Source organism: Rhineura floridana, chromosome 11 (genome assembly GCF_030035675.1).
Source record: "Rhineura floridana isolate rRhiFlo1 chromosome 11, rRhiFlo1.hap2, whole genome shotgun sequence".
NCBI classification, from domain to species: domain Eukaryota; kingdom Metazoa; phylum Chordata; class Lepidosauria; order Squamata; family Rhineuridae; genus Rhineura; species Rhineura floridana.
This window is the reverse complement of record NC_084490.1, coordinates 29,635,165-29,662,775: the sequence shown is the minus strand read 5'-3', so window position 1 is coordinate 29,662,775 and position 27,611 is coordinate 29,635,165. Positions and strand designations below refer to the sequence as shown.

The window sequence follows — 27,611 nt, the reverse complement described above, 5'->3', positions numbered from 1 at the left end:
AACAAAAAATGGGACTGGCTTCTTGAACAATTCAGCAAAGGGAAAAAACCCATAATATTAGTTGAAAAATATTGGATATGTTTTATCCATTTGAATGTGTATCTGTTTTGTTATTTGTATTTGTCATTATCAGTGAACTTAAAGAACACCTTCTTCTAAGAGGATATTCTCCACATATTATCAATTGCAACATCCACCGAGCCTCCATTCTGTCCAGAGAAAACCTCCTCCATCATACTGAGGTGTCAAAGAGCAGAGAGCAACGGATTCCATTTGTGGTAGATTTCCATCCAGCACCTCCTAACTATCACCGAGCAATCAGGGAGAGCTACCCATTGCTGGCAAACTCTGAACATCTTACTAGAGCCATCAGCAGGCCTCCTGTTATAGCATTTAGCCAACCTCCTAATTTGCACAGACTGTTGGTGAGAGCTGTGCTTAAGCCACCTATCACCAATCCAGGGTCTCATCCTTGTCACTCCAAATGCTGTATCACCTGTGTGTACCTCAGGGAGACAGGCACTTTTACAAGCACTAGGACAGGCAGGACATATTACATCAAACAGAACATCACCTGCAAGTCCTGCAATATAAATCAAATTCTTTATTGTTACAGTCATAGACCAAAACATTTATATATATAAAGCTATGTACATTTATAACAAAAATGCATCGATACAATCATATCAAAAACATAAAAGAGGTATAGAACAATAAACAGTTACATGGAGAGGGGAACATCTGAAGGGGTAAGTACCCTCCGGACTGATTGAGCCGCAGAAATATATTTGGCTACAAGCAAGGTAGTATCCCTGTTAGCTGCAGACAGAAGGTAGCAGAGTAAGCGGTTTATTAGGGAATTTATTTAAAATAGGAATTATAAATTTAGAGCGAAATTCAACATATAAAGAACACTCAAAGACGATTTCTTTTTGAGTTACTTGTCGCCATGTGGGGAGATTTGTTGGAATATCAATTAAAAGACCCACATTAGCAGATTCATTACAAGCAGAAAAATATTTTTCCCAGAGATAAGGAGAGATGTGACAAGGGGCCGGATTTAATGGTCTCATGGAGCCAGCAACAATCCTCCAGAAACACTGCGAGTCTTTTGTTCTGGAACCTTGGATTAGGGCTTCCCAATCTTCATGCATCACCTGCCTTTTTTTGGTGGCTATCATTTGCTTGTAATTCTTTTTAATAGTGTAATACTCTGGGGGGAGGGAAATTAGGTTTAACTGTCGGTAATGATGATATATCCGTCTCAACTGTCTCTTGACACCTTGGCAATCCTTATCGAACCATCTGGGAATACCAAAGGAGGAAGGGGCCCTTGAGGAAGATGATGACGTCGTAATAGTGTCTTTAAGGTTTAAAGTTAGAGACTTATACGCTATTAACGCTAAATTTGGATCAGCGGCAAAACTGATCTCCTTCTGCAGGGACAAAGCAGAGGGAGAAGCGAGAAAAGAGGTCACTTTAAGGGCTACAGTGGGAGTCCAAAAGGTCCTTTTATGAATAGAATGGTTTAGAGTGGCCATTGTATTGTGGGTTAAGAGCAAACGACCCTCTACTGGTAATAGTATAGAAAAAGTAAGGGGAAGATGATCGCTGTCCTGTCTAAAGCCAACAGAAAAATTTAAAATGAACTCAAACAAAAAATGGGAAATTAGCACATAATCGATGACACTACATCCAAGGCCAGAAATGTAGGTGAATTCCGCACATGGATCTATCTGACTGTGACCGTTCAGCATTATCAAGTTGTGTCCAGCAAGGAATCGATTTAAACATATGCCACCATAGTTTATCTTGAGATCCTTGGAAGACCGGTCATAGGATGGAAGGTAGGGGGAAATATCCTCACCCCCCCCAGAGGTTTGATGCAAATAGAGCATCATTGTGTGGACCAGACCTGGCATTGAAATCACCCATCACAATACAGGACGCTCTGGGAAATTTAGCCTCAAGTGATGTTAAAAAGTTGGCAAGATCATCCCAGTCCTGATCAATTTGTGCCCTAGAAGAGTGAGGGGGGGATGTAAACATTAACTAACAGAAGAGAAATTGTGCTAAAAACTAGTACAACAGCCTGGGCAATGTTTTTACAAGAAAGAACACTTATAGGACGTGCTGTTACAGAGGTGGAAATAAGTATGGCTAGACCTCCTTTGGGTCTCCCTATTGCATTTGGTAGGGAAAAGGACGCTGGTAAACATAAGCAAGAGAAGCCATCCACTAATAATTTTTGAGAGCACCAAGTCTCCTGTAAAAAGATTAAATCAAATTTGTTCAGGAAAGAAACAAAATCTGGGTTCTTTTGTTTAGCATTCCACCCTGCAATATTCCAGGAGAGAAAGAGGAATGTAGAATTTGGTGTGGGAGCAGAAACCTGGCATGCATTAGTAATTGGACTCGGTGGAACAGAGAATTCCTTTAAGGAAGAGGATTTACAGGGTGAATAGTTTATATTCACAGGATTAGAATTTATCGTTCTTTCAGAAGTTTCACAGATTAGAATCGGGGTTTCAGAATTTAATGGGGATTGTCAAATTAATTCAGGAGCCTCATGTACTATAACATCACATGTTATACTGGGTCTGCATACATTTGTGTAACAGTGTGTCAGTACCTTTTGGGGAACTCTTGAAGAGGCAACTTGAATATTAGGAGGTGAGCTCAATTCGTATTCCTCCAGAAATCTGGAACAAGTCCTTTTTGCCCTTAGATTATTTAATAGGTTCTGCATTTTATTGATGACCTCGGTTTGTTCACTGTCTGAAAATGTATGGAAACTATTTATAAGTTCATCCTCTCCCTCGCACGCAAAGTCAAACGATGTTTGTTGATTAACCTTAGTATTTACCATGGTATGAGATGTCAGTGTAGAAGTGCGAGTGGGAGCTAAGAGCTGGGGAGAGCTTACCTCATCCAGAATAATAAGATCAGAGTTAATAGAATTAGGTATTTCAGAGTTTGAAGTTTCTTGTGAAGGAAGAGACAAAGAGGATAAATTGTTTTCCTTCATAGTTTGTCCTGTTTTCAGTGAAGAGCGATTTATCTGAGGTAAGCTATTTAGAGAAAGCTGATCCAGAGGTGAATCCCGGATTCCAGAGTTTGGTGAGTTTTGTTTGCTTCTAATCAGGGAAGGCTTCCCACTCCTTTGTGGTGAGGTAAAGTTAGTTAGTGGAATTCTCTTTGTGAGCAAGGAAATGGGTTTGGCCTCATTTGTGAAGTATCTTTGAACAATTATTCCATGCTTGCTGAGAATGGATTTATTTGCAATTAACCATGATGTTATCACAGACGATTTCAGGGTAAGTAAAACGGAGGTTTTAATTGAGGGGTTGTAAAGGAATTCCACATGCAGGATGTCATCCGGCCATAAATCCATTGCAGCTAGTGACTGAAGAGCATGACACACTCTTTGTTTCCTAATGATAGCTTTTTCTTTGAATGTAGAAAAAGGAAGGTTCAGAAGTGCAAGTTTATTTGGATTTAATCTCAGGAGCCAGTTACCGTTTGAGATTTCTTGCCGTGAAATCATACTGTTTATAGAGCCTTTTTCTCTTTCAATCCTCGAGTTGGAATGTGAAAATATCTCTGGCAATACCGAACTTTTCTTGCTGTCTGGCAAAACTTCACAGTGAATTTTGGAGGATATTCTCTTTGAAGATGATTCTGATTGCTTCTTTGTTTGCAGGTCTAATTGTTGTTGAGCTTTAAGTAGATTAAAAAGTTTCTGAAAATTCATCTTCTTGCTCCGTGGTAATTTGTAATTTTTAATATTTTTAGATTTTTTCCCTTTCGGTAAAATGTGAGTTTTCTTTTTGTTGGCGCTCTTCGTAACTGTTTCTAGCTTATGGGCTGATGATGTAGAGTTTAAGTATTTACGACATTCAGTTAGTTCTTTCATAAATGATTTTAGTAAACTATTTGTTTCTTCCAAAAAGATTTTGATATTTTCAGACTCTTTGGCCATAATAGCTAATTGTAGCTGCAAGCATTTTTGGCCAGTTAAAAGTAATTTTAGGCCAATTTGTGACAGTTCCGTAGTTTCCATAACTTCTAAAGAGCAGACAGAAGATGGCTGGGGTTGAACGAAAGAGGGAGTCTGGCAGGCAAAATCTGTAGCATTGATGTTAAACGAAGCGGCAGGAGAAAATTGCAAGTCACTGTCCTTAGACTGAGATGAAAATGGCGTCGCCTCGCATTCAAGTGCCTGCTGCAAGGGGTTGCTCAGACTAGATATAGACGTTCGGCCAGGAGGGAGATCCATAAGTGTTCCAAAATGCAAACTTTGTAGAATTTCTGGGTCATCCGATGCCAGGATCTCCTCACTCAAACATGGGCAGGAATGATCTATTTCTATTTGGGAGGAAATTTCCTCAACTGGTCTTGACTCTATTCTTTTTGTCCTGCCAGCTTTAGTTGGTATAAAGAAGTTTGTAATTTTGGGCTGATAAGCCACTTTCCCAGGAACTTCCAATATCAGGTCCAATTTGGGATCTTGTTCATAGCATTTTTTCCTTGTTTGAACCATTTTGAGGACAATATGGTAATATCTAGATTTAACTAGATTTAAGAGTCGCTGAAAAGATATGATGGATTTTTGTTATTTCCAAGACACCCAGCCCCAAAAACTCTAAAATGAGCAGGGGAGTATTTAAATTTACCGCTTCTGAGCAGATTGTTTAAACTCAGGGATCCTTGAATATCCTTGACTATTGTTATGTTTGATTTTCCTTACATTGATGATACAAGTCAGGGTTTTGACTTACTGGTATGGAGGTAAAACTTCTTCTTGTTGATAAGATAGTCATGAAGCCTTCAAAGATAGAAAATGTTGTTACAGGACAGATCCAAAGCAAAAATATTTCTGAGGGATAAACAGGATATAAGCCGAAAGGAAAAATTCCGGAGCTCACTCAGCAGCTGCCTTAATCAATCGGTGGCCCAGCGTCCTGCAATATAGTTTACATCATCAAGTGCAAAAGACCAGGATGTCATAACCAATATGTAGGAAAGACCACAACTGACCTACGCACGCGCTTCAGGAACCACAAGTCGGCAAGTTTGACAAAAAAAGTGGAGCAACCAGTTGGAAAGCATTTTAACATCGAGGGTCACAGCCTGTTGGACTTTTCCATTACAGCGATAGAGATGCCAGCAGATCCAGCAGCACTGACCAAAAGGGAGAACTTTTAGATTTACTCTTTGGACACATTGGCACCACATGGCCTGAACCTGGAGGACAGTACCACCACTACTTAGCTTCTGCAAATGAAGCCCCTCTGAGCATTCCATCCTCAAAGCTCTATAACTGCCACCTTGGTAACAGCATTTGTATGTTGGCAGCTGATGAAGGCAGAAGCTGAAACGTTATGTTAATATAATAAAAACCTCTGTTTGGTTAATCACAATTACGTTTATATATATTTTAGGTGATTAACGGAATCCTTATAGGGATCCAGAGCAAGCTTGAGTGAAGTTCTGTTTATATATATATATATATGCCCCTTTTCACCATCCAGGTCTCAAAGCACCTTATAATGATAAAAATAATAACTAAATAAAAGAAATAAAAAATAAACAAAAAAATCAACAAATGTAAAACATTTATTTATGTTTTATAGCCCGCCCTTCCCTCCCAAAAGGAACCCAAGGTGGCAAACAACAAGTGACAGAATATCTTAAAAGCATCTTTAAAAAAATTTCATTATAGATGCAGACTGGGATAAAGGTATCTTCTTTAAACATCAGAGGAGCGTTCATGATGGAAAGGCCTCCTGAAATAAAATGGTTTTAATCAGGCATTTGAAACTCAGCATTCTAACTTCTAGTGGGAGCCAGTTCCATAGAGCTGGGCCCACAACGTTGAAGGCACGTCTCCTCATGATGTGTGTCATGCTTCTGGCCCTTGGGGAACCACTAACAGTGCTCCCCCAAATGACCTCAGGGATTCCTTAAGGTATCCAGGGCCTAAGTTATTCAGGACTTTGTATACTAGTACAATTGTTCCCGATGCCAAGGTTCTTTATACTTATCTATTTTATTTTATTTAAGCATTGTTATCTGACTCATCAGCTAAATAAAGGCTCCCAGAGTGATTTAAAAATATCCGTGATAAGGCCGTTTCTGCCCATAGGCAGAACTAAAAGACACAACACAAAAGGAAAAGGGATTGGGATGGAGTAGGGGGTATATCAACTCAAGCACTAGTTTTCTGTTCAGTGTTATTGTAATAACTAGATAGAATGGAAATTTGAAGAGGAGGAGGAGTCAAAAGTTCCTGGTCTTTCAATTCAGCTGATGGAGATGCCTGCAATCCCATCTCTCGACATCTCCTATAGCTTGATGGAATGGATGTTGAGAGAGGATAGTTGAGGGAGGAACCTGAGGAAGTTGGTCTCTTAGTGTTGCCAAGGGAAAGGTCCTGCAGTCCATCTCTTCCTCTCCTGTAGCCTTATGACAAGTAAGTCATATGACCAGCAGTGTCTGTTGTGGGAAGCAATTCACAAATTCAAAAAATGGGCAGAGCAATTCAAATGACAGGGAGCTGGTGGAAGGGGGGCCGGTGGAGGAGGAGCCGGCAGAAAACCCCATGGGATCCTCCTCCTGATCAGGAGCTGCCACCCTGGCTGAATGCCAACTCCATTGGGAGTTGTGTGCATGAGCCAGCCAAGAAGCACCAGCTCCCATGAACAAACCTCCCAGAGAATAAACACTCCCCATAGGCTGCCATTTATTTTATTTATTTATTTTATTATACTTGTATACCGCCCCATAGGCGAAGCTCTCTGGGCGGTTTACAGTAACTAAAAAAAAATAAAACAAACACAATTTAAAACACAATTTAAAAATATAAAACAATATAAAACATGCTAAAATGCTTGGGAGAAGAGGAAAGTCTTGACCTGGTGCCGAACAGATAACAGGGTTGGCGCCAGGCGCACCTCGTTATGTACATCATTCCATAGTTTGGGGGCCACCACTGAGAAGGCCCTCACCCTTGTTGCCATTCTCCTTTGATTTTGAACGTAGTGTACGGTTGGGTTCATATCAGGAGAGGCGTTCCGTCAGGTATTGTGGTCCCAAGCTGTGTAAGGCTTTATAGGTCAAAACCAGCACCTTGAATCGAGCTCGGAAACATACAGGCAGCCAGTGCAAGTGGGCCAGAATCGGTTTTATATGTTCGGACTGTCTGGTCCCTGTTACCAATCTGGCCGCTGCATTTTGCACAAGCTGAAGTTTCCGAACCATCTTCAAAGGCAGCCCCACATAGAGTGCATTGCAGTAATCTAATTTGGAGGTTACCAGAGCATGGGCAACTGAAGCCAGGTTATCCCTGTCCAGATAGGGATGTAGTTGGGCCACCAACCAAAGTTGGTAGAAGGCACTCCGTGCCACCGAGGCTACCTGGGCCTCAAGTGACAGAGATTATTCTAGGAGAACTTCCAAGCTACAAACCTGCTCTTTCAGGGGGAGTGCAACCCCATCCAGGACAGGTTGAACATCCACCCTCTGGTCAGAAGAACCACCCACTAGCAGCATCTCAGTCTTGTCTGGATTGAGCCTCAGTTTATTAGCCCTCATCCAGTCCATTGTCGCAGCCAGGCACTGGTTCAGCACATTGACAGTCTCACCTGAAGAAGATGAAAAGGAGCAATAGAGCTGCATGTCATCAGCATACTGATGGCAACGCACTCCAAAGCTCCGGGTGACCGCACCCGACGGTTTCATGTAGATGTTGAACAGCATGAGGGACAGAACTGACCCTGGGGAGCCCCATACTGGAGAGTCCAGGGTGCCAAAAAATGTTCTCCAAGCACCACCTTCTGGGGCCGACACACCAAGTAGGAGCAGAACCACTGCAATGCAGTACCTCCAACTCCCAACTCAGCCAGTCTCCCCAGAAGGATACAGAAGCCGCTGAGAGATCAAGGAGAATCAGCAGAGGCACACTCCCCCTGTCTCTCTCCCGACAAAGGTCATCATACAGAGCGACCAAGACTGTTTCTGTGCCAAAACCATGCCTGAAACCCAACTGAAATGGATTCAGATAATCGGTCTCATCCAAGAGTGTCTGGAGCTGGCCCACAACCACTCGTTCAAGGACCTTGCCCAGGAATGGAACATTTGCTACCAGCCTATAATTATTAAGATTTTCTTGGTCCAGGGAGGGTCTCTTCAGGAATGGTCTCACTACCGCCTCTTTCAGGCAGCCAGGGACCACCCCCTCTCGCACAGAGGCATTAATCACCTCCCTGGCCCAGCCGGCTGTTCCATCCCTGCTAGCTTTTATTAGCCAAGAAGGGCAAGGATCCAGCACAGAAGTGGTTGCACGAACCTGTCCAAACACCTTGTCAATGTCCTCAAGCTGCACCAACTGAAAATCATCCAAGAAATTGGGACAAGGCTGTGCTCTGGATACCTCATTTGATTCATCTGCTATAAGACTGTAGACTAAGTCCTGGCGGATGCTAAAGATTTTATCCTGGAAGCGCCTAGCAAATTCATTACAGCGGGCCATGGGAATGTTTTTACTGCTCTGGACTTTGGGCTGGCAGAGCTTCTGGGTGGATCAGGACCTAGAGGAGGTCTCTGAATACTGGGAGGATGTCACATAAGTCCACCTCCATGTCTTCGCCCCACCATGCTCCCGGAATGCCCCATTTTTAGGGCTTCTGCCGCCCTCCATCTGCTGGGCTGGCCATTCCTGGTGGACTCCTGGTGCCATCGCAGCTGAGCTGCAGTGGAGGGCTGCTGTTGGCAGAGGCCGGCAGGGGCCGGCAGAGGCTACCAGTGTATCTGGGGGTCCATGGCATCCAACTTTCCCCAGCCCGGCAGAAAGGTGATGTGGATTGTGCCCTTACTAAACCAACTAACTATCAGAAGTAGCTGAAGTAGGTATACTACCTTAAGCTCCCAAGGGGAAAGATGGGTTATAAATATGATTGATAAATACAATCTGATAGCTATCTTTGCATGACATAGACCAGTGGTTCCCAACCTTTATGAGTACAGGGCCCCCTTTATAAGCTCAAACATTTGTGTGACCCCCTCCCCACAGGGAGGCAGGCTGGCTGACAGGAAGGAAGGGGAAAAGCAGCCTTTCCTTGCAACCTTGCTTCTTTTTGCTTCACCAAAAGCCCTCTCCTCTCATTCTGAGTAAGGGCAGCAGCAGCAGTGTGAGGAGATGGGAGTCAGTGATAATAATCCCCTCTTCTTCCTGGTATCTCTATCCTCAGCCTCCTGTGGCATCTGCCATGTTTTTTATAGGCAGATGCCTGCCCTTGGTGTGCCTGAAAGAAGCTCTGGCACTTCAGCAAAAGTCATCCCCTTTTCTTTGGAGCAAAGGGGAGGTGTCATCTGCAGCAGGAAGCAGACAGTGTTCAGGGAGTGAAGACTTTTTTTAAAAAAAAATAATTTCTTTATTGTTCAGTGCCCCCTCTGGATTACTTTGCAGCCCCCCTGGGGGTCATAGCCCCCAGGTTTGGAACCACTGATATAGACTACTGATCTATCCACAGTTGATCCATCTCTTTTGGCCATATTGAACTGGGCAAGATCCTTTTAGATTTGTCCATGGTCAAGGTTCATATAACAGTTCACAGTGTGTCATGACAAAATGATTCACATGGGATTTTGGTATGGCAAACTAGTTTTCTGACTGTTTCCATATTATGCTTAAGCAATCTATTTTCAATCAGTGACAGTGTAATCCTAACCATATCTACTCAGAAGCAAGTTCCATTGAGTTCAATTGGGATTATTCCCAGGTAAATCGGGTTAGGATTGCAGTCTTAATACCCCACTATTATTATGTTCATAGAGCTTTCATTTGACATGATCATGAATTTGTTTTGAAATGTTGATTTAGCCAGGACATAGTAAGACACTACCCCAACAGGTTAGGATGAATCAGTGCAGCCATGACAAAATCCCTTCAGAAGTACTCAGTTTGAGGTGACAACACTATGTAAAAAACTGTCTTTCCATTCTGAGATAGTGACCCATAGTTACTTGTGATGCTGTAATAGGTTGTTAGACACTGAGAGCCAAAGATAATTCTGTCTCTCATGTTTCCTCGTTTTTTTTTTAAAAAAAACCCACAGTTTTGAAATGCTAAAATTTGACATGGAAGAATGGTAAGGGACAAGCTTCTTTCCACTCCTATGATTTGCCCATTAAAGAAAAAGATGTGAAGTTGTTTTTCCAATTCCCATCCACAAAGAAACAGTTATAAGGCCTTGTATATTTTTCTTCAGATAGAGAAAAGGATCTGGGGATTTTTTTTTTTTTTACAATAAACAGGAGGAGGGGGGAAGCCATGTTGCTCCCCTAATTTTCTCACAGATTTCCATTCACAAAAGCAATTTAGGGAAGGCTGTAGCTCAGTGGTAAAGCATCTGCATTGCATGCAGAACATCCCAGGTTCAGTCCCCAGCATCTCCAAGAAGTGTTGGAGGGGCTCCCCACCTGAAACCCTGGAAAGCAGCTGCCACATGATACTGAGCTAGATGAGTCAATGGTCTGACTCGGTATAAAGCTTCCTGTGTTTCTCTATGACATTCCATGGCATGGCATGTTTGACCTTCAAGCATAACCTTAAGGATTTCTGCACTGGTCATCATTCACATTTTTAATTTTTCTATTAGAATTTTGACATGCTTTAACTTGAAGTTGGAAAATGCAAGCACATTTTTCCCTACCATTACCTATAGATGTGCACTGATTGCGTTTATCCCCTCAGCTCTTTGTGCAGCTCCCACTTGAGATTGTTTTAATGACTAGAAAGGATTCTTTACATTCCAACAGTCCCACAGAGAAATAATCTGAGGTTAGAAGTAGCATCTCACTAGCAGCCTGCTGTGAAGTTAGTTGTCAATGACAAGAGATGGCGAATAGCAAATAAAAAACCACCCAAAATGAAATGATGATCCACTTGAAAATAGCAATAGAATAAAGCAGGTTTGTTTCTCATTTCCACTTTAGCTCTCCGAATCGGACTTCTCTCTCTCCTTCATATAACTGGGGCAGACTTCCTTTGTCCAGTTAGATCCTGAAGAGATTTTTGCTAGGATCCAAACAGCTTCTTTAGGCATGTCCATGGGCACATGACAAGAATTGTTGGCTTCTTTTGTGTCCCTTTTGAAGAGCAGACCCTGTGCTATATCTCAGACTTCTTCTGAAAATCACCTCAGTGTGACATCGAAAGCTGCTGTTAGAGAAATGCAAGATGAAAGCTATTGTGGACACATGAAATAGCTGGATTGATTAATTGGGTATCAATGATATCAAAGGCTGCTAGCCACAAAGGCTATGCTCTGCCTCCACAGTCAGGGGCAGTATGCTTCTGAATACCAGTTACTGGGATCTGCAGGAGCAGGGAGTGCTCTTGTGCTCTGGTCCTGCTTACAGGCTTCCCATGGGTATGTGGTTGGCCACTATGAGAACTGGATACTGGAGTAGATGGGCCACTGGCCTGATCCAGAAGACTCTTCTTATAGGTGTTTTCTTCTCCCTTTCTTATTTATTTATTTATTGAATTTCTTAGTCGCCCATCTGGCTGGCTATCCAGCCACTCTGGGCGATGCCAGCCACTCTCCCAGTTTCTTGTATTTGTTATCAGCTTTTTTTAATGGGGAATGTGTGCGAGTGAGGGTGAGAGTGTGTGTGCATCTGGTTGGCCTCTCTGATGACAGGTGCTGAACTAGATAGGTGTTTGGCCTGATCCAACAGGGTTCTTATGTTTTCAATGAAGCCTTGTTCTTATGTTCTTAAGAAACAGATGCATACAGCAGCCTGGGAGGAATGAAGCAGAGAAAAGCGGCACATAAGGAACAGATACAGATTTGGCTATACCCTGATCTTCGACATGGGAAGGGCTCAGTAGTAGAGACCTTGCTTTGCATGCAAAATGACTCAGGCTCAATGTCCAGCATCTCCAGGTAAGGCCAGGAATGCCCCCTTTCTGAAATCCTGGAGAGTCACCATAGACAATACAGAGTTACATAGGCCAATGATCTGACTCGGTATAAGTCAGCTTCCTATAGTTTTACTTTCTATATATCTGAACTGAAGCAGGAACAGAGTAAAATGTGCTGGAGGTGTAACTGTGCTAAGGGCTCCCAGGTTGTTCGTGATATTGGAATCAGTTTGGGTCGATGAGATGCTGCAATAATATGTAGCTTTAAAGTGTATGTAGGAGCTGTCACTTTCATAATATGAACTTAAATGGGACTTAAATTATCTACGATAAAATAGAACATGTCAGGGATAGCCAACAAGGTGCCCTCCAGTTGTTGTTGGATTGTAACTCCCATCAGCCCCAACCAACAAAGCCAATAAGTCAGGGATGACTGGTGTTGTACTCCAAAGAAATATGCAAGGAACCACGTTGGCTACTGATGGCACATGGGATGACTGATAGCCTTAGATTATCTGAGGTAGACTATGCCCAATTAATCTGATAATCCTTTTGCTGAGAGAGATAATTTATGTGGAGAAAGGAAATTTCATAGATCAAATCTCTTTTGTTAATCAATCTAATCTGTTTGATATTGCGCCACATAAAGATGTTTACTCTGGAAATTATGGGATTCTATCAATACACATATTGTAATGAATATTGTGATATGTATATCAATATGTATTTGCTATCTCTAATTGAAATATAGAGGAACAGCATTGAAACAAATGGCCTACTTCTCCTTTAATCTTGTGTCTCAATTGGGAACCGGTCAGGACAGACCAGAAGTGGGAAGGTGACTCCATGACATGACGGAAGCCAATACACATCTGGACAGGTCCTAAAAGGGAAGAGAGAGTTGTTGGTAGGGGGGATAGAGAGGGGGGAGTGAAGGAAGTGCCAAGGACAAGGCGAAAGTAAAGGGAGGAGAACCGAGGGAGGAAATAAGAGGAGACTTTGAGAAGCAGCAGTGGCATGCATCACCTCAGAGGGAAAGTGGGAAGACAGAGAGAAAAATAGGATAACATCTGGGGCCAATTACCTCAGTAGCAAGTTACAGAGAGAAGGAAAAGATGGAGAGTGAATAAGCTGGACTTAGCAGTACAGCAGATAAACAAAACAGAACACGATTTAGTGATGAACAGGACTCCCAAGCTCAAAGGGGAAGGGCTCATCAGGAGCTCTCTGAAGGTCAGACACACTGGGGTTCTGAAGATCCTTGAAACCAAAGGGAAAGAGTGGAGCAACTCTGAAACCAAATTCCTGGATTGTTAGGTCTTCTCAAATGGAAGGAGGGAACAGAGTTCCTATTTGGTGTTACTCTAGACTTGATCTAGCACCAGTAGAACAGTGATCTGTCTCCACATAATTGACAGGCATGATGGAAAGAACCTTAGTCAGAGAGAATTGGCTTCCTACTTCCTACTTTCAGAACCTCATAGAGCAGCACACTAGATAATCGTGGACCACAAGCAAAGAGAGAGACCAGACTCCTGTAGAACAAATTGTTCCAAATGGCACAAACGAGCCAGGTCACTTGTTACAGGAAAGGGACATTTGATAATTTGCTAGCCAATCTCTCTCTCTCTGGGATCTATCTAGATCTTACAATTAGTCAATCCTTCAATATGATTAAAAATCATCCATGGAGTTGTTCTGATAGCCATTTTTCTTAGGTACAATCAAAGCCACTCAGCATTTTATGAGTAGATTTGTCAGACATCCAAGCCCTACTGAACAGTTGTCAATACTTAACCCCCCTTCTTATGTACAACTCTTTATGCAGTGATGGAAGCCCTCTGAGGAGTCCCATCTGAAGACAGAAATCAATAGCAAAATGGAAAGAAAAAACCAAACAACTCTGAAAGAATTCATCCTTTTGGGACTGTCAGATGATCCTAAACTCCAGAGCCTCCTCTTTGCAATAGGACTGTTGATCTATGTACTCACCTTGACAGGGAATCTAACCATCATTACTTTGATACAGACTGATCAGCACCTCCACACTCCCATGTACTTCTTGCTGAGCAACCTGTCATTTACTGAGATCTGCTACATCACTACCACCATGCCAAAGATGTTGTGGGACCTCCTGTCAGTGGACAAGACCATCTCCTTTACTGGCTGTGTGCTCCAAATGTACTTCTTTCTAACCACAGCTGCCACAGAAACTGCCTTGCTCTCTGTTATGGCATATGACCGTTATGCTGCCATCTGCCACCCACTGCGCTACACTTTGTACATGAGCCAGTCAGTCTGCAAGTGGCTTTTGACAGCTTCGTGGACCATTGGCCATCTCAATGCCATCATCAACACAGCCTTTGTCTTCTCCCTAAGGTTCTGTGGTTCCAATAAGATTGTCCATTTTTTTTGTGACATCCCACCTGTCCTGCATCTTTCCTGCTCGGATACCTCCCTAGCTGAGCTGATGACTTTTATAATCTCTGGCAGCATCATGATAACAACAGTCTCCTTGATTGTCCTCTCCTACATCCTCATTGTCTCAGCTGTACTCAAAATTCATTCAGCCCAAGGTAGGATCAAGACATTCTCTACCTGTGCCTCCCACCTTACTGTGGTGAGCATCTTCTACAGCACAGCCATCTTCACCTACATGCGTCCTTCTTCCTGGCACTCCATGGAGCAGGACCGCCTGATCTCTCTGTTGTATACTATCATCACTCCCTTACTAAACCCTCTCATCTACAGCTTCAAGAACAAGGAAATACAGGCTGCATTTCTGAATGTTCTTGGAAAGAAAGGACATTGTGCACTTTGAAAGGTCAGACTTTCTCACCATAACCTAGTCAGAGATTGCATTAAATTGTGAAACATCAGAATAACCAGTTAATGATGTTTTATTTTTTCATTTATTATTTGGCTCGCTGTCCAAAGTAAAAATACTGAATTCTCCTGAGCAAATATATTGGCTAAAATATTACTACTACTCTCAAACTGAGATGTGAGGATATTGTTAAATGCTCAGTAAGGAGCGAAGAGGGAGGGAGAGGAGCAATTTTAATATCATTTTATTGCTGTACTCGCTGAGCTGTTACCAAAGTGTCAGTTATTCCCTGCTGCAGCTAACCAAGGAAAGAAGAAGAAATAAAAACTCAGCAAAAGAATAAAAAAAACCCATGTTAGAAGTCTCTTACTAAGATCTGGGAAGTGGATAAGATCACTATCCAAAGCTTGGAAAAGTTACTTTTTTGAACTACAACTCCCATCAGCCCAATCCAGTGGCCATGCTAGCTGGGGCTGATGGGAGTTGTAGTTCAAAAAAGTAACTTTTCCAAGCTCTGTTTAAAAAGAGGTTTTACATCACATGCATGAATAGAGTGGTTGAACAGACTCTTTAGGATCAAGACTGAAGGAAGCAGGAAGGGGGTTTTGGTACCTGATATGGTGTTGATAGAAATCATAGCTAGGCAGCTGCAACTCGCATTTGAATGGAAGGTCCAGTGTCTCTTAGAAGGTTCTATAGAGGCCACAGGGGTGTGGGGTGTATATTATATAGCCATAGTTGTGGCTGTATACTATAGCCAGCATGGATTTTTCATGTTTTGCCATGTGAAATTGAAAATACCCCCAAGCCATTCTGCTGCTTCTTATAAGCCCATTTCAAAACATAATCTTGTAAAACATATAGTCCTGAACTCAGAAACACTTGCTCAACAACTCTCTAAGTTTTCATAGCAATACTCAGAACACTCAGAGAGAATCCAGAGTTCAAAGTGTAAAACAAGAGGAAAAATAATCCAGACCCCCTGTTGGACTTCCTCTTTCAGGGGATTCATAATTGGTTTAAATTCATTAAAAATCAGCCATGTTCACAGAGTACCTGTAATCCTTTTACTGACCTTGCCTCATATTCTGACCTTCATCTTCTGCAGTTTAAAAGTTAAAAAAATGCCTGGTTGATTTTCAATTAATTTAAGAAATTTAACATTGGAGTCTATGAAAGCGCAGGCATGCTCAATAAGAACCAAAACTGTACTAAATCCTATGCAGAATTATATGGGGGTCACGAGGATGCACAAATTCTGTAAAAAGAGTGGCTGGAGTATTTACAAATAAATAAAATGTGTCAGACAGGTATTGTAATTCAGTTCTTTAATTCAATTTGTGGTTTTCTCCATACCACTGAAAAAAATATAAGAGCCCTGCCGTTTTAGACCTAGGGTCAATCTTATCAAACAGGATGCCATTCTTTTTTTGGATTTTAATAGGTAATAAGAGCATTTACATTTTTGTAGCTGATTTCTCTCCAGTGATTAGTAATATTTAACTCAGTTTTTCTTGTTGTTATTTATTCAGTTTTTGTTGCCTAATACAAAACTTCTCAAATATACTTAGACACACAGTTTAAAAAATAACCACCTAACAATAAAATAACAATATGTTAAAAAATCAATAAGGCCCAAAACAATGCCCAAAAATAGCATTAGGAATATCCCGCAGCAGACAAAAATAAAATATAACAACCCAAGCACACCAATCATATCACCTCCCAACAAAAATATTTTTCTCTATACCTTCTCTGTCTCGCTCTGTCTCTCTTTTGTGTTTTGTTTGTGCTACTTGAATGTGTTCATGTTTTATAACAAATTGTATGTTTTGTGTTATTTATTATCTATTTATTGGAAACTGTGTTGGGTATGACCCACCCTGGAAAAGCAATATATACATTAAATGAATAAAAACGAAAAGTCCACTTCCTCATCACTAACAGCCTCCTTGAACCTTCTAAGTTGCACTTCCTGTCACTACATTTCTAGGATTTGATGAAAGCTGAGAGATGTGCAAAACTAAACTTTAAAAGAGAATTCTGGATATAGTATTTTATGTGTTGGTTGGCATGTTTAAAGGACTTTATAAATGTTCTTCTTATCCTTCACAAGAACCCCATAAAACTGGTTATTCTGTTTGACTGCTTTTGGCTGAGCTAAGGGGATTTGCCCAAGATCATAGTATGGACACTTGACATTGATGAGGTTTGAACCCAAGTAAGAATTCCACATCCTAACCTTATCCACTTAGGATATCAGCTCCAGATACTGCTGCTGTGGGAGGGGCAGCTTTGTTTGCTTGCTTGTTTCCAGAGAGATGAAAGGACACATATGTTTCATAAGTCCCAAGTGGTACCTCCTAGAGGAGCATGTTGCCACTGAACTAGTTCTCTGATCTCCCAACTTTAATGGCTTCTGTTGACTAAGTGAGGTTACTAATGTGCCAGGATTACTGCAGAACAAAATACAAAACATATTGGGTATCAATAATATTACCTTTCTCACGATATTTCCATTGGGTCAGAGTGCTTTGAAGTAGATGTCCATTTAGCATAACCGCAAGTATAATGCATGGCTGAATGGAAATCTCAGGAGAAGACGGCTGAGGAGAGATTCAGTCAGAGTCTGCCAGCCATTATTGATGTGAAATAGAGGGTGTCCAGTTCTTTTGTAAAAGTGCTGTGATCCATCTAGATCAATTGCACAGAAGATGACCTGGCTGGAGCTGCCCCCAAGTCTCGCAAAGCAGGTAACTACAGGAACACTGTCTTTGAAATGGGACTCACCACAATAGGGAAAGTAAAAGAGAAAATGGTACCATAAACACTCAAGACAGCATTAGGGAAACTCAGATAGTATCCTAACTATGATAGTAAATTTTGTGAACCAGGAGAATAGTCTGACTGGATACTCTAATCAAGAAGTCTTCCTCTTCTATCCCTCTATTTGAAGGAACCTGCAGAAAGGAAGCTCATTGATTACCTGTAAGTTCCTCTTAACTGATTAAGTAGGAACAATGCTATCTGCCACCAGATGATGCTGAAAGTTGGCTGCAACTGTCCTAGGGTCAGAATTTCAGCAGATGTAGCTTTTCATATCATGGATCTGAGGTGTGAGACTTGGATTCTTGGAATTGAGGTTGGATTCTTGGAATTGCTACTGTGACATGAAAGATGACACATTTGGGAAAGAGGTGGTAATATTTGAATGATAGCTCTGAACTAATAAACAATCTTGGTAGAGATTCAAAAACTAACCTTTAAAATAAATCAATGGAGGGAAATTAAGCAAGTTGACTGGAAACTCGTGTGTGTATTTTCAAAGTGCCCCTACTATATTGCATAGTGACACTTCCGTCTGTTCATCAAGGGTCAGGGTTAGAGTTAGGGCTATGAAGCATCACTGTGACAGTGCAAAGCAAAATTGTGTGTCTCATAATAAAAACTCACCTTTCTAGAATAACCAGCAAGGTACCTTAAGGTAAATGGGTGAAAATGAATACAATCATCAGACAGAGTAACAAGATGACTGTGGCCATACTGTAGCTGGGATTAGAGATCCCATGATATCTTCATAGAATGCAAACAATAGACACTAAATGAAGTAGCTTTTACTTAGCCCAGTAGTTCCCAAACTTATTTCCCCATGGACCACTTCAAAATTACTGATGGTCTTGGTGGACCACTTACTGATGTTTCCAACTGCTCTAGCAATTGTAACGTGCTGTGCTAGATGCTGAATGATTTTTCATTGTACTTTTATTGCTTCTATTATAGCTTATATTGTATTGTGTTATAGTTTGCATTCCATAGAATTCAAAATGTAATACAAAAATGCAATTTAAGACAGAGACAGAGCAGCCGCCCTCACTTCATACATGGAAGGGGTTGTGTCAGCAAGTTCATGGCCCCTCTAAAGAGGAGTGTTAGTGTGCCCATGCATTCTCAACAGTGACATTAGGTTTCAACAAGTAGGGGGTTGTCACTAGTTGTTGTGATGACATCTTAGCACAATATAGTTGTGTCTCTACTTACTCCTAGTAAAGTTGCTGAATTCTGTGTAACCTGTAAGCTGATTCACGAAGTGCTCTGAACTGCAACTTTCTATTAAATCTACTAAAGAAAAGCTCACCTCCTTGTTTGTATTTGACTTTAGTGGGTTTGGGCAGGACACCCACCTCCAGACAACTCCCCAAACATCTCCCAACCCCAGGCAATTCCCAAAATGCCTCCCAGGCACTTGCCAACACCCTGTTTAGGCATCTTACTGGCTTCCTGCCTGCCAAGGCTACTGCTCCCCCACTTCAACCATTTCCCTGCTTCCTGCATTGTTGCTGCCATCTGCTTGCTCGCTGCCCCTGCTACCATCAGCTGCCTCCCCACTTGCTTGACTGCCCACCCCTAACTTCCCAACTTCCTCCATGCTTGCCTTCTCCCTTCTTGCTCACCCACCCCTGTTCACTTGCCCACTCATCCCCCTGCTCACCTGCTCAATGCCCCCACTCACCCACTCACTTGCCTGTCATCTTTGCTTCCCTCACCCCCTCACCTTGCTTGCCTGCTGTCCTGGTGCCACAGCCTGCCTCCCACAAGTGAGAGTGTGACGACATACAAAAAATGTTATAGAATTAAATATGAATTATATTGGATGGTATCCAACTGAGGTAGCTGTACTGATGGAAGGAATTTGTCAATGGAACAGGAAGGGAGGCAGGTCTTGGTGATTCCTCCTTGCTCCTCGTGCCTCCATGGCCCTTAAATCTTCTTCAAAGGGTCCCTTAACATTCCAGAGCTGATTTGGGAGCAGCAAGGGCAAAGGGGGAGTGGCTAGAAATTTCCTCAGTCACAGGACCTGGCAATCCAATACAACTTACATTGGTGTGAATCAAGCTCCATTTTACAGGCTTGTTTTCCCTCTGACAGGCTTGAACCAGCTCAGCTGGTAGTAGCCCCACACTGAATGGGGTTTGGATCTTGTCAACTTTATACCTGTTTAATCTTAACCGGCAGAATTAATCCTGGAGTCAGTGTAACCCTCCCCCCCAGGTTCTTCCCCTGCCACTCCCCTTGAATACTTTTATTTTCCTTTTCAACTTATGCCGGCATAAGTACACCAGTTTCAGTTCAGCCTGCTGAGCCAAGCTCCAGCAGGATGACCGAGTGAGGATCTAGCAGAACTCAGACTCAGCCAGCTGGTTCCTGGCTGAGCTGGGATGAACAAATTAAGATGGCATATTTCCAGATGAGCCAGGATAAGCATAGCCCATATACCAGCATAGCCCAGCTGAGCCAGGAACCAGCCAGCTGAACTGGAGATCTGCCAGATCCTAACTCGCTTCCTCCAGTGGATATTGGTTTGCATAGTACCCTAAGTAAACAACTGGTAAAATCAGTTACATCTTTAAAGGGAGAACTTTCTAAAGTGTGTGCTGTCCTTATGGATCTTAATTCAATGGGATTATAAAGCATCAACACTGGCAGTATAAAAGGAATTGGCAATGTGGTGACCCCACCAAACCATTTGGGAATAAATCTGTAAAATTGATCCACATTTTTCATTTGAATTAGCTATGAAATAAAATATATTATTTATGTATTTATTTAATTAACAATAATTATATTCTTGTAAACTAATTAATATAATTAATTTTGGGGGAAATCTGAGTAGTTTACAAAAATAGAAAATATTCATAATGAAATATAAATAAAATAATTTTTTAAAATAACAGACATAACATTTATCAACATTGGCGTGGGTGAGAATTCTATTCAGTTTGCATTTCAAGCTGAATCTATTAAATTCACACTTTCCAAAACAATATGAGAAACAAAATACAGGCATCCTTGGAAATTTGCACTTATGCAAATTTTGCAATGCAGTTCGCCAACCAAAAAATGTTTACAACAATGAATATATTAGGGAAAGAGTGCATAAAAAAGGAAATGAGTGAAAATAACATGCAACAATGCAATATATGAAAAGAAATGGCTTCAAAAATATGTACATTAGCCCAAACTGACTACAATAATGTGTTTATTAGAAAAAATTAACACTAAAATGCTGGAGAATATTCATAAGGATTTTTTTTCAAAAAATCACAAATTGTTGCAGAGGTGTGGAGAACTGAATTTAAGATTGGAAAAATGAGAAATGGAGAGAACCAATACTGGCAGATCTTTCCATCCCTAAGCAACATATAGGTAACATCAATTATCTTAAAACAAATATATATAATAAAATTACATGTCTGGTGGGCCTGTTTAAACAAATGTTATTATCTTTCACATAAGTGACATTATGGATTATATCCAACTAATTTCTACTCAAATTTGACCAATTAAAATTAATGAATTTAAGTTACTTATGCCTATTAACTTCAATGGGACTACTCTGAGTAAAGCTCCTTCTGCACGATATACCTAAAACAGTATCATACCACTTTAAAGAGTCATGGCATCCCCAAAAGAATCTTGAGAATTGTAGTTTGTTAAGGGCACTGAGAGTTGTTAGGAGACCCCTATTCCCTTCACAGAGTTACCATACTCAGAGTGGATTATTAGCCAATCCCTCTTCCCAGGGAACTCTGTGTGGGGAACAAGGGTCTGCTGTTCTCCAACCAAGCAATGCTTACAAAAATACATATATTAGGGGGAAATGTGCACAAAAATGAATATATTGATAAACATAACATACAAAAACATGCATTTTATTAGGATAAATTTCTTGCAAAAATGTGTACACTAGTCAAAACTGCATACAATAATGTATTGTGAGAAATTCACCGAGAATGCTGAACAATTTTCATGAGCACTTTTTTACAAAATCACAAATTGCTGCAGAAATCCGAAGAACTGAATTTAAGATTAGAATAATGAGGAATTAAGAGAACAGAAATTGACAGATCTTTTCATCCCTACATATGTGACAAATCACCATTTTTCAACAAGTGAAACAAACAGTAAATAACATTCATTGGGAAATAGTGCTACAATAAAAAAACAAGCATCAAACTGAATGAGTCTGTTGTGCTGATGACAGAAGGCTTAAATAAATTAAAACATGTATTTATTTATATTGTGGTGGTCTATGATTTCAAACAATAAAGTTGTATTTACTCATTTCTTATTCATTTATTAAGTGTGTATTTCATATTTCCACCAATTGGTGCCCAAAGTGGTTAACAGCAGGAATGCAAATGCAATAAAATATAATAAAATACAACAAAACAGCAATATAATACAAATCAAAAGAACACTATAAAAAGGCAGATAAAACATTGATGAAACCAACAAAACAAGCAGCTAAAATGAATTACAACAGATTTACAAATCACCTTATGGTGCAAAAGTGTGTCTAAATAAAAATGCCTTTGCCTGGTGGACCTACCAGAGCCAGGGGACAGAATTACAGAGAGAGGCTTCTCTCTTTACTTCCTGCCAGTTACAAGATATATCCCCTTTAAACCTAAAGGGTTTTAATATGACAAAGGGCACCTACTGGGAGGAAGGGTAGGATATAACAATAACAATAATAATTGTTATAGAAAACAATTAATATAAGAAAGCTGCTATCTGAGATGGATCCAGTTATTTTAAAAATTCAGCTGTATCACAATATGTAAAAAGAACAGGTTTATAGGCAAACGAGATGCTTCTTCTTATGCTTCTTGCCAAGAGTAAAACCAAGCAAATTCCACAAGGCAGCTTTGACATCTTTGCTCCTTATGCTATAGATTATTGGGTTCATCATTGGAGGCACCACAGTATATAACACAGCAAGCACTTCATCCAGATTGTATGGAGAGTTAGAAGTTGGTAAAAGGTGGGTAAACAGGCCAGTGCCAAATAATATGGAGACAACTGTGATGTGGGGAATGCAAGTAGAGAAGGCTTTCCACCTGTTTGCCATGGAGGGCATTCTTAACACTGTAGTAAAAATCTGTGCATAGGACATGACAATGAACATGAAGCATCCAAGACTTAATATTGCACTAAAAAGGAGAGCCCAGATTTCATTGAGGTATGAATTGGAGCAGGTGATCTTCACAACATGTGGGATTTCACAGAAAAACTGATTGATGACGTTGGAGCAGAAGGGCATTGAAAAAACAGTACCGGTGTGCAAAGCATCATTAAGAAAACCTGCCATCAATGTTCCACCTGCCATCTGGATGCACCTTCCCCACTTCATCACAGAAGTGTAGTGTAGTGGGTAACAAATGGCCACATAGCGGTCATAGGCCATGACAGTGAGGAGGAAGAGATCTGATGACAGAAAAGAAATAAATAAAAGCATTTGTGTGACACATTCAGAATACGAAATCCAGGTTGAGTTCATGAGAGAATTGACCATGGACTTTGGAATGATGACAGAGGTTGAGCCAAGGTCGAGGATTGATAAGTTGACAAGAAAGAAATACATTGGGGTGTGCAGGTGACTGCTGACAGCTACCAGGGTAATAATCAGAAGATTTCCAATCAGGACAATCAGGTGCATTGCTAGGAAGGTCACAAAGTGTAAAACCTGAAATTTTTGGCCCCCAGAAAATCCCAAAAGTAGAAAATTTTATATGCGAGTTATGTTGGGCATGGCATCTATAAAGCATCGACTGTTGGAGGAAGAAGATAAATATCTATCAGTGCCTTGCATATAAAAGAATGTGAGGCACTCTAAATTCTATTTTTTTTCAATCGTTTTCAGAAGTATACAAACTTTCAAGTATGATTCCTGTAATGTATTACTTTTTTGTTAAATGAATTATACCATAAATATTTCTGCTTACACATTTGGAAAATGCAGTGCCCCAAGAGGAAAGTTTGTTATTTTATATCATAGGGGTGGCATGGATATGAACAATACTGGGGGGATCCCCAGTCGAGAGTACCATATCAAAGTAATGAGCTGTCACTGCATTTGCCCTTTAGCATCCTGGTAAAGAAAGAGAAATTAGACATGGCTGTCTAATACTGAGATTTACTTATTGAACCTGGTATCATGAATTGTTTTTGTTTATTTTATACATCTTTAATTATTCCTGGTATTTCTAGTTTAAAGATCTGTAGTTTTTAATGGGTTTACTTTATATGTATGGATTTCTAAAGTAGTTGTGAAAAATCATACTACAATCATCTTTCCTGATTTATTTAGCATTTATACTTTTAATCCCGTGGGAGAATTCTGTATTTAATGCTCTCATTAGTTTATTGCCTTTCCCTGGGATATATCCAACATTACCTACTCCGAATAGACCCATTGAAATCAATGGACTGAAGTTGATTTCAACGAGTCTCTGGGTATGTCTAATGTTGGATATGATTCACTCTCTTTTCATTTTTGTTATCATATGATCACATGAAGCTGTCTAGCTGAATAGAATTTCAATTTACTGAAAGAGCAGTGGGCATCTTGCCTAGACTAGCGTAGTCAGGTTTCATCCTTGAATGGCCCACTTTTCTTTTCTTTTTTTACTATAATCCTTATGGTTTATCAGTATATATTACATGTACATGGCAAGAGCGGGTACTCAAAATCTTTAAAATTAAGGCATAACTATTATCTGTTAAGTCAGTATGCACTGTTGCTTAAGAACAAAATTAATGTCTTAAGTTCAGGGTCCAAGATTCTTTGCAATAATCCTAACAACCAAAAGAAGCTAGGTGTTCCACTGGAAATTGGCCAGTGGTCTACTAATGAATGATGGTGTAACTTCTGCTCTGGCCTAGACCTGCTGCCTGCTTGTGAAGTTGCAATCATGACTGGAGGTGAACAATAAAAGCTGATTTACAAACATACTAACTGACTCACTGCTTCTTATTTATGAAACTACCAGCATTAACAGGTCAAAGTGCTGTGACCCCCCTTCCACATAAGAAGCCCCACTATCTTGATTGAAGATGGACACCTTCAAGTCTATGGGAAGAGAGAATACAACAAGCGTCACAGAGTTTGTCCTCATGGGTTTCTCTATTTATACAAAGAATCTGTCTCTTTTCTTTGCCATTGGCTTGTTAGTCTATATCTTAACTTCGACAGGGAATGTGGCCATCATCGCATTGAGCCAGGCAGACCAATGCCTCCAAACGCCCATGTACTTCCTCCTGGGCAACCTTTCTTTTGTTGATATCTGCTATACTTCCACTACAGTCCCTAAGATGCTGTGGGACCTCTTGTTGGGAGACAAGACAATCTCCTTTGTAGGGTGTGTACTCCAGATGTATTTCCTTGTTACATTGGGAGGCACAGAATGTGTGCTCCTCTCAGCCATGACGTATGACCATTATGCAGCTATCTGCCACCCACTGCGCTACTCCCTGCTCATGAGCCCACCAATACGTAGGAGTCTGCTGGTAATTTCATGGGCTATTGGCAACTTCAATTCCATTGTCAACACAGCAATGGTCTTTTCCCTAAATTTCTGCCACTCCAATAAGATTGACCACTTCTTCTGCGACATACCTCCCCTTCTGCAACTCTCTTGCTCTGACACATTTGTCAGCCAGCTGGTAACCTTCACCATTTCTGGGTGTGTTATCATTGTGCCATTCAGCCTGACCCTTCTCTCCTATACCATCATTGTCTCCTCAGTCCTCAAAATCCGCACAGCTCGTGGTAGGATCAAGGCATTCTCCACCTGTGCTTCCCACCTCACTGTGGTATCTTCTATGGCACTATCATTTATACCTACATATGGCCCTCTTCCACTCATTCCATGGAACAGGACCACATTGTTTCTGTGCTGTATGCCATCATTACCCCAATGCTCAACCCTCTGATTTATAGCTTCAGGAACAAGGAAGTGCAGGGGGCACTTCAGAGAGCACTTGCGAAGAGCAGGTTATAGGTATGGGAACAGGATCTTGAAAGGTTGAGATCCACCACAAGATTAGATTGGCTTAAAAGACATTAGATGATATCTTAAGTCATGAATAGCCAATGTGGTACTCTCTAGATGTTGTTGGATTACACCTTCCATCATCCCTGATCATTGGCTATTCTGCCTGCTGATGGGAATCACAATCTTAAGAACATCAGGAAGGCATCACATTGGTTACAGCTGTTGTAAGTCATACACAGAGTCGACACACTGAAATAATAAGAATAATAAACTTTAAGTCCATTAATTTCAGTGGGTCTGCTCTGAGAATGATTTGTCTGGATAACATTCACTGATTTTTTTTAAAAAGAAATCTGTTCCATATGTTAAAAATATCACAAACTGCAGTTTAATACTATATTTTTAGTACTTTTTGGTACTAAAGTAATATTTGACATCTGAAAGCAAAGCAGAATCTAAGGGACTAGTGCAGAAAAGTCACAAAGTATCTATTTGGTGTGTGTATGGAAAGATTAAGAGAAGATTTGCAAACAAAATTCTCTGGGGAGGGCCAAATGCAGTTAAATTAACACACCCTCCTTAAAACCATTTTGTTCATCCAGACTAGCGCAAGTGACCAAACAAGATGATCAGCATGTACATTCTCATTTATTTTTCCTCTTATTTTGAATTGTGAAATACATGTAATAAAGAGAATAACCTCAATTGTCCCACTTAGTCTATGTTACCACTGCAATATAATTAGAAATTGATAGATCTATCTACCAATACTGAATCGAGTCCTCCTGTGCTCATATTTATGTAGCCAAAGCTGCACCACTGATGCACGAGAGAAAGTTATTGGGAGACCAGAAGTATCCCCAAGGAATGAATGTGTGAAAAATCTGTAGGAAAAAGCCAGTCTCATAAAAACAATGGCATGGAATATTGAGAGAGTGAGGGAAAGTGATAACTAGATAGAAACATAATGGAGTGGATGGAACAGGAGGACAGAGATACAGTGCCTTGCAAAAGTCATCAGACCCCTGACCAATGCTCTCTTATTATTGAATTACAAGTGGTACATTGTAATTTCGTTCCGTATGATATTTTATTTTGAAACACTGAAACTCATATTCAATTACTGTAAGGTGACTGGTTTTATGTTGGGAAATGTTTGTAAGTAACAAAAAACTGAAACACGTTGCTTGCATAAGTATTTAACCCCTGTGCTGTGGAAGCTCCCAGGACACAATTACTGTCCCTCTTCAGGTCCCAAATGACAGTTCACTTCTACAAGGGGCATGAGTATGCTGTTCATGGGGGGTCTGGAGAGGAGCAGTTCATTAGAGACCCATAAGCTATTCCCTTAAAAATTCTATATCTTTTCTTTAAAGCAGCCTTTCCCAACCTTTTAGTCCCCAGATGTTGCTGGTCTAAAATTGCCATCATTCCTGACCATTGGTCATACTGTCTGGGGCTGATGGGAGTTGTTGTCCAACAACATATGGGAACACAACAGTTGGGAAAGGCTGCTTGTTGATGGTAGCACTGGTGAGATATCCACAAGGTGGCAACAGCAAAGTTAAGTTGAAGGAAGGAACGAAATTACAGTGTACTACTTGTAATTCAGTAGTATGAGAGCATTGGTCAGGGGTCTGATACTTTGCAAGGCACTCTATACTGTATGCATAGAAAGAACCATCTCATTGTCTTGATAGGTCACTTCCTGGTTTACTCTGGGCAAGCTGCTCTTAGACATCAAAGAGTTGTCCCTTATATACCTAGTAAGTCACTGCAGCTTTTGGGAGAGTTTCTCTGGCAAGTTGCATAGATAACAGAAGGCACTCCATGGTAACTCAGAGCAGTGCTCTCAGTGTGGCTGCCCCTGTTCTTTGAAACAGGGAAGGCGTCCACAATCTGCACCTTGCAGAAACAAGACACTCTTGTTCTAATGGGTCTCTGCCATGGGATCTATTTAGTATTGTTTTTGTTTTGTTTTAGTATATTAGCTTTTTATATGTTTAACTTTTTT

At 40.8% G+C, this 27,611-nt stretch overlaps 2 protein-coding genes across 2 annotated transcripts; both read left to right on the top strand.

The window, feature by feature from the left end:
* Window positions 1-11,866: 11,866 nt before the first annotated feature.
* On the top strand, window positions 11,867-14,753 carry LOC133367683 (olfactory receptor 5F1-like). The gene is made up of 2 exons (XM_061591780.1): window positions 11,867-11,954; window positions 13,761-14,753. Exon 2 carries the CDS (start codon window positions 13,812-13,814, stop codon window positions 14,751-14,753), a length of 942 nt encoding a protein of 313 aa, XP_061447764.1. The 5' UTR covers window positions 11,867-11,954; window positions 13,761-13,811.
* A 9,921-nt stretch (window positions 14,754-24,674) lies between these two features.
* LOC133367682 (olfactory receptor 5V1-like) lies at window positions 24,675-25,603 on the top strand. Its single transcript, XM_061591779.1, is given in 2 exon segments — window positions 24,675-25,413; window positions 25,416-25,603. Coding segments are annotated over 2 exon segments (927 nt in total).
* Window positions 25,604-27,611: the final 2,008 nt, after the last annotated feature.